Source organism: Arachis duranensis, chromosome 7, assembly GCF_000817695.3.
Source record: "Arachis duranensis cultivar V14167 chromosome 7, aradu.V14167.gnm2.J7QH, whole genome shotgun sequence".
In the NCBI taxonomy this organism is placed as follows: Eukaryota; Viridiplantae; Streptophyta; class Magnoliopsida; order Fabales; family Fabaceae; genus Arachis; species Arachis duranensis.
In genome coordinates this window covers 76,223,256-76,236,204 of record NC_029778.3, presented here as the reverse complement: position 1 = coordinate 76,236,204, position 12,949 = coordinate 76,223,256, and the positions used below count along the sequence as shown (strand labels likewise).

At 37.4% G+C, this 12,949-nt stretch overlaps 1 protein-coding gene across 1 annotated transcript; it reads left to right on the top strand.

Annotated features, from left to right (window-relative positions):
• Positions 1 to 688: 688 nt before the first annotated feature.
• Positions 689 to 6,634, top strand: LOC107459779 (uncharacterized). Its single transcript, XM_016078041.3, has 9 exons — positions 689 to 1,029; positions 1,965 to 2,362; positions 2,510 to 2,602; positions 2,939 to 3,156; positions 3,243 to 3,348; positions 3,443 to 3,590; positions 4,116 to 4,222; positions 5,437 to 5,603; positions 6,096 to 6,634. Exons 2-9 carry the CDS (start codon positions 2,299 to 2,301, stop codon positions 6,387 to 6,389), a joined length of 1,197 nt encoding a protein of 398 aa, XP_015933527.1. The 5' UTR covers positions 689 to 1,029; positions 1,965 to 2,298; the 3' UTR covers positions 6,390 to 6,634.
• Positions 6,635 to 12,949: the final 6,315 nt, after the last annotated feature.

Below are 12,949 nucleotides of genomic sequence, written 5' to 3'. Positions count from 1 at the left end.
AAGAGAATTGACGGATTTAACCTGCTAATCTGCCGTTAGGTGGGATGTGATAGAAATTTGGACTGCCTCAATAAGTGGGATGGTGTAATAGCGGGCAAACCCGCTTGCCACTCTTATTGTATTTGTACATTTTCTTAATCCTTAAAATCTTTACATTTTTAAAGTGGAATAGAAAGTTAACTACTTATAAGTATTTGGAAACTTATTCAAACTCATGAAAAATTTATAATATGAAATCACTTACTTTTAAGATTTCGTTTTTTTTAAACAAGTAGTACGAAAAATATTAAATACATAGTTTAAATGTTTAAAATTTGCTTATAAGTCCACAGAAAATAGAAGTATGTTGTCTTTATTTACAAGTTTATATTTTTGTAATTTAAGTTTCTATTTATATTTTGCTAAGTTTTTAATTTGTTATTAATACTTAATTCATCCCTCTTGAGTATATTTATCTTGTGTCTATCGACTCTTGTTATCAAACTGGTTCGACCAAAAAAAAAAAAATTTGCTTACCTAATTTCCTAATCGGATCGACCCATTTGTCAACCATTTTCACATGAGACCCAGAAAGACACAGGTCAACCCGTTGGGTTTTGAGAAGAACCGGTGACCCGGCCGGTTTATACAATCCGGACCGGGCCATGTTTTTTTATTTTTTGACGACGCCGTTTCAAACCAAAACCCTCTCTCTTCTCCCACATCTCACCCTCAGACTCGAGAACGTCTCTCCCTCAATCATCAGAATCACTCTCTCCTCTCTTACTCCCCAGCCCACTAGAGCCCACTAGAGTTTCTCTCAGTCACATTCGCCGGCGTCTCGTCTCAGTCGCACTCGTCGGCGTCTCCTCGTTCGTCCCGCTGCCTTCCTCGTCGTCTCACTCGAATTTCGTCCCTGGACTCCTCGTTGCCGGCGGCAGAAGCAACTCGTGGGGGTTGTCGCTTGCTTCGTTGCCTTCCGTGGGGTCAGCGTCGCTCGTCGTCTTCTGGTTTCGGGTCCTCGCCGTCGCCGTGGACCGTGGGACGTTGGTGAGTCCCTGCATCATCGCTTCCCCTGTTCTCTCTTTTCCAGATTTCACTTCTCCCTGTATTTTGAGATGTTGCCGAATTGCTAATCAATTAATTTGCCTTGTTGTTGCTGATCTAAATGTTGCTGTAAATCATGACTGAACTAGGATTTGTTCAATTTGTTGTTGTAAGTTGAATTTGTTGCTGAATTTGTTGTTGTAAGTTGAATTTCTTGTTAAAAATATCACTGAGCTAGGTTTTTGGTTGATGAAAATCATCAGTGAGTTGAATTTGTTGCTGTCTTGCTGAACTAATCACTTGGCTAATTTTTTTGTTGCTGAAAATGATCATAGTTGAATTTGTTGTTGAAAATTATCAATGAGATGAATTTGTTGCTGTAAGAATATATTTGATTCTTAGTATTGATTGATTTGATTCTTACATAGGCAGTATTGATTTGGTATAGAATTTAGTTAATTAGTTTGTTAATTATTAATTTACTGATGGACCAAGTAACAATGCTATGGAAGATATAGATGCAAATCAAAATGAGGGCAATGTTGGTCAAGCTCCAAATTTGTCCCATGAAGATACAGATAGCGATGTTGGGATCACTCCTTGGACTTGATTTGCTTATTGTGTTATGTTTTGCTCTCTTCATTTAAATAGAGAAAGTATTTTGTACTAGTGACTAGTTTATTTTTTATTTTTGCATCATTATTTATATTTAAGAATTGATACTTGTTTGTGAGACATGCTTTTGAATTTTTAATTTTAAGCTTATTTTTTGTAATTTTATATTTATATTTAATTGTGACCGAGTTAACCGGTGACCCACCGGTCGAATCAGTGACCTGGTGACCCAGTCGTATGACTGGGTCGATTACCGATTCAGTTCTGATGACTATGCGGAAAATGGGTTAGGGACTAATGTGGTGCACTTTTGCCAATTTTAGAGACGTATAGTGAAATTGGAGTCTCGAGGACGATTTTGATACACGGAACCACTTTGGGACTTAATTTGGATTTTATTTTGAGGTATAAAATTGTAATACCAAAAGTACTCTTTCCACCAATCGGCTTCGTTCAACGCTGATCATAGTCGCCTTCCCTTCTCCACCACCGCGTTTGAGCACTTCAGAGTCTCCGACGCACCCTTCTCCTCCTCCAGCTGCTGGTTCAGCAACACTTTAACGGAGAAACAACCCTTTCGTTCTCCGTTCGCCAGAAATCCCAACCATTGCTGGATTTTGTTCCTCTTATCGCAAAGCTCTGATCTAATTCACCACCATGGCAAAGGGTAAAGCAACTTCAAAGCTCAACATCGCTATTATTCACCCTGATCTCGGCATAGGTATTTAGCCCCATTATCCTCCAAACCCTAATGATTCTATTTATAATCAACAATTTCATTGCTTAAGTTCCTTATATTTGTTTTGGTTTTATGGTCAATACTTGTAGTTGATTGGATTTCGATTCTTCTATAATTGTATTTTGGTAGGTGGAGCTGAGAGATTGATTGTGGATGCAGCTGTTGAGCTTGCATCCTATGGCCATAAAGTTCATATTTTTACTGCACACCATGATTTGTCTCTCTCTCTCTCTCTCTCTCTCTCTCTCTCTCTCTCTCTCTCTCTCTCTCTCAAACAAACATGGGATTGGGAACTTCTTACCTAGTCCTGGTTTACTGCATTATCCTTCAAAGCATCTAAATTATTTCTAACCAAAGGTTCCTGCTTGAAGTGATGCATAAAGCAGTTTCAATCTATATAACAGTATTTTTAATGGTACATTCTCATACATATTGATCATTAATTTACAATTTTACATGTTTATGATAAACTATTTCTAAGGGTTGCTCCTGGCTGTTTATGTGTCTCAAACTTACTTATACTTTCATGGCGGAGTTGTTGTGTTGCTATTGAGATATGGTTTTGGCTTGTGGCTGTTTCAGGTACCTTTCCAGTTACTGTATATGGTTCCTTTCTTCCCCGGCATGTATTCTACCGTCTTCATGCATTGTGTGCTTACCTCCGGTGCCTATTTGTTGCTTTCTGTATGCTTTTTATGTGGCCTTCGTTTGATGTTATAATTGCTGATCAGGTCTCCGTAGTCATTCCCATCTTGAAACTTAAAAGATCAGCAAAGGTAGAAACAAATAAGTCGAAAGAATAGTGCGCAAACTTTGAGGTTTGACATATTAATAGTGATTCATTTGTTTGTTTCCTTGGTAGATTGTATTCTATTGTCATTTTCCCGACTTGTTGCTGGCTCAACATACCACTTTCCTCCGGAAGTTGTATCGGACACCGATAGACTATGTAGAAGAAGTAACAACTGGTTGAACTGTGTCTCTGTTTGATCTGTTTCTCTGAACTTCTTTACTCACATATATACTGAATCATGGATCTTATGAAACATTTTCAAATTTCAGGAATGGCTGATTTGATACTTGTTAACAGCAACTTCACTGCTTCTACTTTTGCGAATACTTTTATACATCTCAATGCCAAAGGGATTCGACCAGCTGTTCTGTACCCAGCAGTTAATGTGGATCAGTTCAAAGAACCAAGTTCCTTTAAGTAAATGACATGTTTATAGATATATGGATGCTTTTTTTTTATTGTTGAAATGTTTAGCTGACTGAAACCTATATAACAACAACAACAAAGTCTTATTTCACTAGGTAGGGTCGGCTATATGGATCAAACGACTCCATTATGCCATATCATGTATCATGTCTACAGTGAGACTGTTGACACGTAGATCTCCTTTGATCACCTCATGTATGTTATTTTTAGGCCTTCCTCTACTATATACCACTTGTCCACCTTCCATCTCATCCACCCTCCTAACTGGTTCTGCTGATCTTCTTACCACATGTCCGAACCACTTGAGAAGAGATTTTACCTTCTTTTCTACAATAAGCGCTACTCCAACTTTCTTGTATTTTCATTCCTTATTTTGTCCACATGTGTCTGACCGCTCATCCATCTCAGCATCATCATCTCTGCTTGACTTAAATAATGAAACCTATATAACCATTTGTATAATATTATATAATATAATATATTAGTCTTAGCTTTGTGTTGTATATGTTGTTGTAGGCTGAACTTCCTTTCCATTAACCGCTTTGAAAGGAAAAAGAACATAGAATTAGCAATTTTAGCTTTTGCTATGCTTCATTCGCCTGAAGCTTCTTTGACTGTTGCAGGTGAGCATCTTTTGCTTGACTTTTGTATTCCTGATGATATATCCATAGATATTATGGTTGATTTTACATGCATTATCCTTGGGATTATATGTAGTGGTTTATATGCCTTATACTGGAGTGTGCTATATTGGTATCTGCAATATATAAATGACTATTAAGAAAACTATCTTTGCTGTGTTGTGAGGTTCTATAACTATTTTGTCTCTATGCTGGTTAGTTTATGTGTTGAGTTTGTTTCTACGAGTAAAGAGACTATTGTTCTGCACTATGGTGTTTGGAGGTATATCATGTTTTGTAAATTATGGGCAACAATTTTCTCAATCACCTGTATTAGGTAGCATTTGTCATAGGGTTTCAATTTATTCATCAATTCATTCATTTCATTTGTCATAGGTAGCATTTGTCTGGCACCATTGTTTACCTTCTATTTATAATGAGTTGGTTAGTAGTAGGCATTGTAAGTTCTTAAATATTGTTTAAGAGAAGAAATTAAGATGTAATGTTAGAGATTTGTTGCTTCATATTGTTATGCACTGTTAGGTCATATACTTTTCTCTTGGATAGTGAATAGACAGCAAAAAAAAAAAAAAAATGAAACTTAATTTATTTCATAATTTTGACATGGTATTTTAGCATTGAATGGCACAAATTTATTTTTCTAATATCACACAGTCAAATAAGTGGATTCATTCAAATCTTGAGCTGGAAATATGAGGAATAAGCAAATCTAGTGAAAATTAATTTATTACATGTTAATGTATAATTAAATAATTTCTTGCGACTCTGTTCTTATGTTTGTGTAACAATAATGTAACTCAAACTTGAGATACTAAATGCAACTTAATTTATTTCATAACTAAGTAAAAATATCAGCTAGGTAAAAATATGCAGCACGCGCATCATGATTTCATCCATGTAGCCGACCTACCTAGTAGGATAAGATTGTTGTTATTGTTATGGCAGTATAAATATGTTGTTTCAGAATACATATTAGTAGACCAGGAGCGGATGAGATTCAGGCTCTTACTTTGAATGTAGACCATGCTAAGAAAATAGCTCAGAGGGTGCATCGAGTAGAAACTTTTCTTACTATTATTGTACAATAGTCCTAAGTCTGAACCGTCCATATCATAATTATTTCATGCATTTCATCTTGGAGCATGTGTTTAGATGCAATATGAGAATGCAAAATCAGTTGTCATAAATTGTTCCAGGTGGCTTTGACATACGGTTGAAGGAGAATGTGGAATACTTAGAACAGCTTAAGGCTTTAGCTGAAAGAGAAGGTGTCTCTAATAGAATAAGATTCATCACCTCTTGCTCTACCACTGAAAGGAATGCCCTGCTCTCGGAATGCCTGTGTGTCATTTACACTCCAAAGGTTTGGGAAATATTGTAAAAGAAAAATTTAGGTGTTCTTGAGCCAAAGAATTTTCTTCCTCTGATCTATAGATTATTTGCCACATAAGTGAATGTATGTCACCCTTATTGCCAAGGTTTTAAATTGCAGTTCTGGTTGTTGCAATTGCAGTTATTATGTTGATTATGATGCAATGCACATTGTGCCAGTTGCTGGGGGCTGAAAATTGTGATGGGCCTGTTCCAATCCTGATACGGCTGCATTGCAGCCTGTCATGGTTAGGTGCGGTCAACTAGTTTGAATATGTGTAACACTGCAATTGCAGGGTGGTGTGGTTGTGGAAAGACTACAACTGCAATTTAAAATTGTGGTTGTCCACCTAGCCACAGGTATTCACTGATGTGGCAATCAGTGTATGGATCAAAGCTTATTTACTTTGAGGAGCACCAAAGAACTCTTTTTCATGAAGTTGAATGAAGAAAAGTTGGTCTTACGTAATATACTTTGATGCAGGATGAGCATTTTGGCATTGTTCCGGTGGAGGCAATGGCAGCATACAAACCTGTTATTGCATGCAACAGTGGTGGACCATTGGAGAGTGTGAAGAATGGTGTAACAGGATTCCTTTGTGATCCTACACCAGAAGAGTTTTCTTCTGCAATGGCTAAATTCATAAAAGATCCCAAAGAGGCTGAAAGAATGGGTAGAGAAGCTAGAAAGCATGTGGTTGATTCATTCTCCACACACACATTCGGCCAAAGTTTAAATAGGTATATAGTTGACATTCACAGAGGAAAAGAGGACTGATGTCACCTTTTTGAATCAAATTTAGCTTCTAGCATGGGATATAACATGATTTTGATACTCAAAATTGATTAACTTGGTTAACATCTTATAAAAGTGTTGGAATTTTGGACCATTTCTGGTATAAAAGTAGAACCAAGTCTACAGAGACATTGCGATGGTACCCAAAAGTATACAGATTTTGCTGAATTTCAAATAAACAATAATTATTTCCTTGTAAATAAAATAAAATCTGCTCCAAATTTGAATATCATCTGTTTATATAATTTGTATAAGTGAAGATAAATAGCAAAAGTTGAAATTACGGGATTAGAAAGCTGCACTATACAATTTGTAATTTTGTATGAAACAAAGTTGAAAAGTATAATATTAAATAATTTAAATTATAGTTGTTAAAATTGGATCGACTTGGACGAAATCCGGTGAATTAGTCTCAAGATCGGTCTGGGTTGAACATAGGATCGGAGAAGGAAAAGAATGGGTGAAAACCGGTTTGACTTGGCCAATTTTATTGAAAATCGGTGAACTGGCGGGTTTTTGAAACCTGGACTGGTTCTTCTTTTAAAAGAAATACCCTAATGGCCTTTGAAGCCCACCTCTCCAACCCAACTCTCTCACACTCATAGTCCTCAACACACGGCAGAGGTAGAGCTTTCCTCAACTCTCTTTGCCGCCGCCTCTCGCCAGCATTCGTCTTGGCGCGGCGTCGCTTGTCCCTCTTAACCTAGTCTCTCACATTCAGCACTCAAACACGGTAGAGACAACGCTTAAAGTCTCAATCTTTTCTGTTGTCGCCTCTTGCTGGCTTTTGTGTCACCGCGTTGTCTTGTTGTTTGGGCTCATTGCTTGCTGCTGCCTCCCTCTCTACTTGTCACCCTCGTTATCCATCACTCAATGTAGCCTCCCTCTCTACTCGTCGCCGTCACTGCTCGCCGTCTGCGCTCTTCTCTTGTCTCCTCTCTGTCTCCCTTTGCCTCCCTCTTCTCTTCCTCTGCATGCGGCCAAGGAGAGTTTTTTTTTTAATTTTTTTTATTTATTCAATTATTATTGTTTAATGTTTTGGATGATTGTTGCTGCTAATCCTGTTTTAAGTAGCTGAAGTGGTTTATTTTTTGTTTTCTTTTTTAATTCTGTAATTATTGCTAGTTTTCTTCTGATTGTTGCTATTTTAGTGATTGTTACTGTTTAGGTTGATTAATGCTTATTATTTAGGTTGATTGATCTTTTCTGATTGTTGTCTTTTTTGTGATCTTTTGTGATTGCTGATTTTTTTTTATTTTGTAACTTTTTGCTAGTTTTGATCTTTTCTGATTGACGCTTGCTGTTTAGATGATTGGAATATGTAGTTAGATGATAGGCTCTGTGAATTAATTAGGTGATGCACTAATGTAATACTATGGTTAGATGATAGGCTATGTGTTGAATTTTTCTTGTTTTTAAGATGGATTCATCACAAACACCATCCCAAGAAGAAGAATCAACTCTTGATGGAACAATTGTAACCCAAAAAAATAATAATAGAAAAAAAACTGATCTTGCATGGAGTTATTGTAAGCAAGTAGTTGAATCTAGAAAAACTATTTTGGTATGCATATATCATTTTATTAAAGGTGGAGGAATTAATCTGTTATGCATATATTGAGACTTGATTGTTGTTAAAATGTTAGTGAAGGCATAAATTTTAAATTTTAATTTTAAATTTTGGACCGTTTTATTTTTTTTATTTAAATAAGACTGGATCAACCAGTTTAATCAGTGACTCACCAGTTCAACCAAAGACTCAGTGATCTAGTAATCCGATTGGTTCAATCATCGTCTGACAACTATGATTTAGATGGAGTAAGAACAAAAAACATAAACATTATGCAAATTTAGTGGAGAGCAAAATAAATATAAAGTAATTACCCAACTCAATTCATGAAAATTTTAAAAGTGGAAATTTTAGTCATAGAAAAAAAATTAATAGAGATATTGATTCTCGTAGTTTCTCTCTGTTGGATAAAACAGTTCCCAAACTAATTTTCGGCATGACTCACTAACAGAGAATGATGAGTTGGCACGTTAACCCTCATACGTGGCCATTAAGTGTCCATGTGTGTGAGGGGACAAAACAGTCCCTAGCTTTCTTCTTCACCTTTTCAGCCATGTTCTTTATCCACCACACTACCCTCTTTTTCTTCCTCCTCTTTTTCTTATCCACCCTCTCCCTTTCTCACCCTTTTTTCCCTCTCTGCAACTACTTCCTCGATTGCGGTTCTGCTGCCCCATTCACCACCGCTGCCACTTCCTCCCTCTCCAGCGACCACTGCCTCTTCTCCAGCAACCTCGCTCGAATACCCAACTCTTTCTTCCACGTCCCTTCTCCTTCACGATCAAATTCATACCAAACATAAGAGTCAAGAGAACCCATAGCCAAAAGCAAATTTTTACGAAATTAAAACTCGAAGGGATGCAATATGAAGTATAAATTCAAAAAAGAGAGGATTTCTGTGCAAATATTAGTTCTCGCAATGAGAATTTTATCATTAAAAATAACAATTTGAGTGATAGATGAAGAACTTTGGTAGATCTCATGTGAAACAAGGTGAGTGGAATATTTAAGGGGACAGGGAGGAAGTTTTCTGTCTATTCGCCTTTTCCCATGGGGTTTGAGGAATAGTTGCTTCAGAGTTTACCTAAAATGATTAATTTGTGCTAAAATAGATGCTTTCATTGCAAGATCTCATTATAAGAAATATGCTGAGTACCGTTGGATTCTTCAAATATATCTGACAGTAATCCATTTACCGTCGGATTTATTTCGTCTGATGGTAATTACCGTTGGATTTCGCGACGGATTAGCAACTCAAGAAACCAATTGGTTACCGACAAATTTTTCGATGGTAATGTTGGCACCAAAATATGTTGTTTCGCGCCATGTTATTGTTGGATTATTTCTATGATAATTCCGACGGTAAATTAAATTTTTTTAGAATTTCAAATAAATGGTCAATTTTAATTTTGAATTTAAATTTTTTCACACAATTAGTGGTCAATTCATAAATAATGAAGAATTTTTATTTAAAATAAATAAATAATACAATGTACAAATTAAATAAAAGTCAAGTACACCAAATAAATGTATGAAACAACAAAATAAAAACCTAATATCTACAGATCTAGATAAACGACATCGTCGTCGTCAGTCCCGTGGCCCTAAGTCGGTGGTGACGTTGTCTGTGTGCCACCAGCGCTACCGCTACCACCTTTAGCAGGACCACAGTGCTGCCACCAGCAGGATCGATGCCAGCGGTGCACATTTGGGCCTGGTACACTTCCATCTGAGCTTCCATACACTACATTTGCTCCAGTGACTCCCTAAACTCCAGCCTGAGCTCATCCGTAGACGTCATGCGGGTGAAGATCTCCTGATACCTCTCTTGATAATCGTTAAACTCCTGGGCCTGCTGGCGAAGGTTGCGCTGGAGCTCTTGCACCTGGAGCCTCAAATCCATGCCTTCCTCGGGATGGACGGCTCGACTGATGGCGGAACCTGACGGCGGACTCAACGTCGAGGTGCGTAGGCTACTGGCAAAGAATGACCCCATCCTATATACGTGGTTCTTGTACGGGACTGAGGCGGTCTCGCGCCAAACCACATCGAGATCGATGACTGAGGTCGCAGATCCATCGGCAGCATCCTTCTCACTTTGCTGAGACTGCTGAGTCACGGCCTCTAGTCTATGTGTGTAGGACTCCTATGCAATTAACACAAGTTACTGTGATTAGTAAGACAGATATATAGTCAATCTCTAATAATTTTGTAGCAGAAGATAATTAGATGTATGTTTACTCACATAATGGTCGTGAGACCGCTGATCAACAAATCTCGCTTTGTTCTCCTTCAGCGTGTGGGTGTACTTGAACGTCTCCGCCAATGAAGAAAATTAGTCTTATTATCTTATAATTTTAATTAGAATATTTGATTTCGAATTATTCAATATTTTGATACAACAAATAATATTTTAAAATAATTTCAAGAATTTAATTAGATTTCTAGTTACCCTAAAACCTCCAATTCCATATACAAACCCTAATTTTTTTAACACACACTTTTTTCCCATTTCTTAGCTGAAACCCTAGCCACCTTTTCTACTCACCATCACACACACACCCCAAACACACAACACAGCAAGCAAGAAAGAAAAAGAAACAGAAAGGGAAGGTAGAAGAGGGATCCGTGGAGAAGAAGGGAAGAAGGGAATGGGGGAGCTCACCGGCCAGCCGCGCCTTGCCACTGCGCCAGCTCCTCGATACCGTGCTGCATCACCGTCTGTGGAGAGTCGTGATAAACCCCATTTTTAGGGTTTATCTTGTATTGAATTTAGAGTATTTTGATAACCTTTTGTCACATTTAGCCTATGAATTAGCATGGTTTTGTTATCTCTCTCATATTTATGCTTAAGTGTAAAAACATGCTTTTTAAGCCCTATTTTGATGAATTCTAATTTCTCCTTGATTCCATAAGATGCCTTGATATGTTTGCTAGTAATTCCAGGATTGAAATAGGCTAGGCATGAATCAAAGGAAGTAAGGAAGGAAGCATGCAAGTGGAGAGAAGCATAAAAAGTCAAAGATGCAAAGTCAGCCATGCACGCGCACGCGCACAAGACGCTCGCGCGCACATTGCAGAATCGGCCAGGGACGCGCACGCGTACCGTGCGCGCACGCGTCGATGACCGCACATGACTTCATTAATGCAACACGTGCCTGGCAATTTGAGAGGGTTTCTGAACCCATTTTTGGCGCCAATTGCTAGGAGAAAGGAATAAAAGGATCAAGGATTGAGGGGAAGGCATCATTATTGAATAGAGGGAATCATATAGCATAATTAGGATTAGTTTAGAGTTAGTTTTAGAGAGAGAAGCTCTCACTTCTCTCTAGAATTAGGATTAGGTTTAGGTTAATCTCTCTTCTTAGATCTAGGTTTAATTCATGCTTTGATTCACTTTTCCTTTACCAATTCTTAATCTTCTCCTCCTCCTCTTTCTAGTTATGTGCTATAATAATTGTAATTCTTCATTTTGTTTTGGATAGATTGTTATTCCTTTGTTTTCTTTCAATAATGCAATTTGAGGTAATTCATGATAATTGTGATTTCCTTGATTGTTGTTGTTAATTCATTGCAATAAATGTTGTTAGATTCTATTCTTGTTCTCAAATTACTATGCTTTTCTTTTGTGCCTTCCAAGTATTTGATGGAAAGCTTGGTTGGATTTTAGTGTAGGTTTTGTTCCTCTTGGCCTAGGTAGAGTAATTAGTGACTCTTGAGTTATCTAATTCCCTTGTTGATTGATAATTAGAAGTTGCTAATTGATTTGAATGCCTCTAAATCTAGTCTTTCCTTTAGGAGTTGATTAGGACTTGAGGAATCAAATTGATTCATCCACTTGACCTTCCTCCATGGTTAGAGGTTAACTAAGTGGGAGCAATGGACAATTCTCATCACAATTGAGGAGGATAACTAGGATAGGACTTCTAGTTCTCATATCTTGCCAAGAGCTTTGCTAGTTGTTAGTTTATTTTCTTTGCCATTTATATTTCTTGTCTAAAATCTTAAAAACCCCAAATATAACTCACAACCAATAACAAGACACTTCATTATAATTCCTAGGGAGAACGACCCGAGGTCCAATACTTCGGTTTATAAATTTTAGGGGTTTGTACTAGTGACAAACAACTTTTGTATGAAAAGATTATTGTTTGGTTTAGGAACTATACTTGCAACGAGAATTCATTTGTGAAATTCTAAACCATCAAAAATCCAATCATCAAAATGGCGCCGTTGCCGGGGAATTGCAATGGTGTTGTGTTATTGGTTATTGTACATATGTGAATATTATGAATAGGTTTATCTTTTGTTTGTTTCTTAATTTTTGTTAGTTTTATTTTGTTTTTCCATAATGAATTCTCACTTTGGCTATGAGTTTGGCTCTAATTGTGTTGTAGGGAATGTGAACTTCAATGCTAACATGTACCAAGGATGGAACACTCCAAGATGGGAGGAGTCTCAAGGAATTGATCACTCCTATTGGCAACAACCTCCGGATACTTATAGGTATAATTTCTATCCTAATGCATGTCAATTTAACGGCTATGATGACTCTTTTTGTGACACTCAACAACCACCATCATATGCCTATGAATCTCATCCTCAACATGAACCTCAATCATTCTCACAAGCCTTTCCATACCAAGCACCTTCCTATGATCCATATCCATCATATGACCAATCATCCATACCATATTTTTATGACCATTTTGAGCAAGAACCCTTAGAACCACCACAACCCTATCAAGATTACTCCCAAGAACCACCTCAATACACACAATCTCCACAACCTTACCAAGAAGAACCACCTTCCTATTATGAACCCTCTCTCCAAAATAATGAACCCTCTTACTCACCCCAAACCCCGATAGACGATCCTCTCACTTTGTTACTTCAAGGACAAGAATCCATGAAGCAGGATACACTTGAGTTTGTGACCAATTTGACCAAAGTGGTGCATACTTTAGCCCAC

What these genes read in the sequence shown, in the direction of transcription:
- LOC107459779 (XM_016078041.3), top strand. Translation starts at nt 2,299, where the DNA reads ATGGCAAAGGGTAAAGCAACTTCAAAGCTCAACATCGCTATTATTCAC. An exon ending in TGCACACCATGATTTGTCTC is followed by an intron (nt 2,603 to 2,938) that starts TCTCTCTCTCTC and finishes CTATTGAGATAT; the next exon opens with GGTTTTGGCTTGTGGCTGTT. An exon ending in AACTTAAAAGATCAGCAAAG is followed by an intron (nt 3,157 to 3,242) that starts GTAGAAACAAAT and finishes TTTCCTTGGTAG; the next exon opens with ATTGTATTCTATTGTCATTT.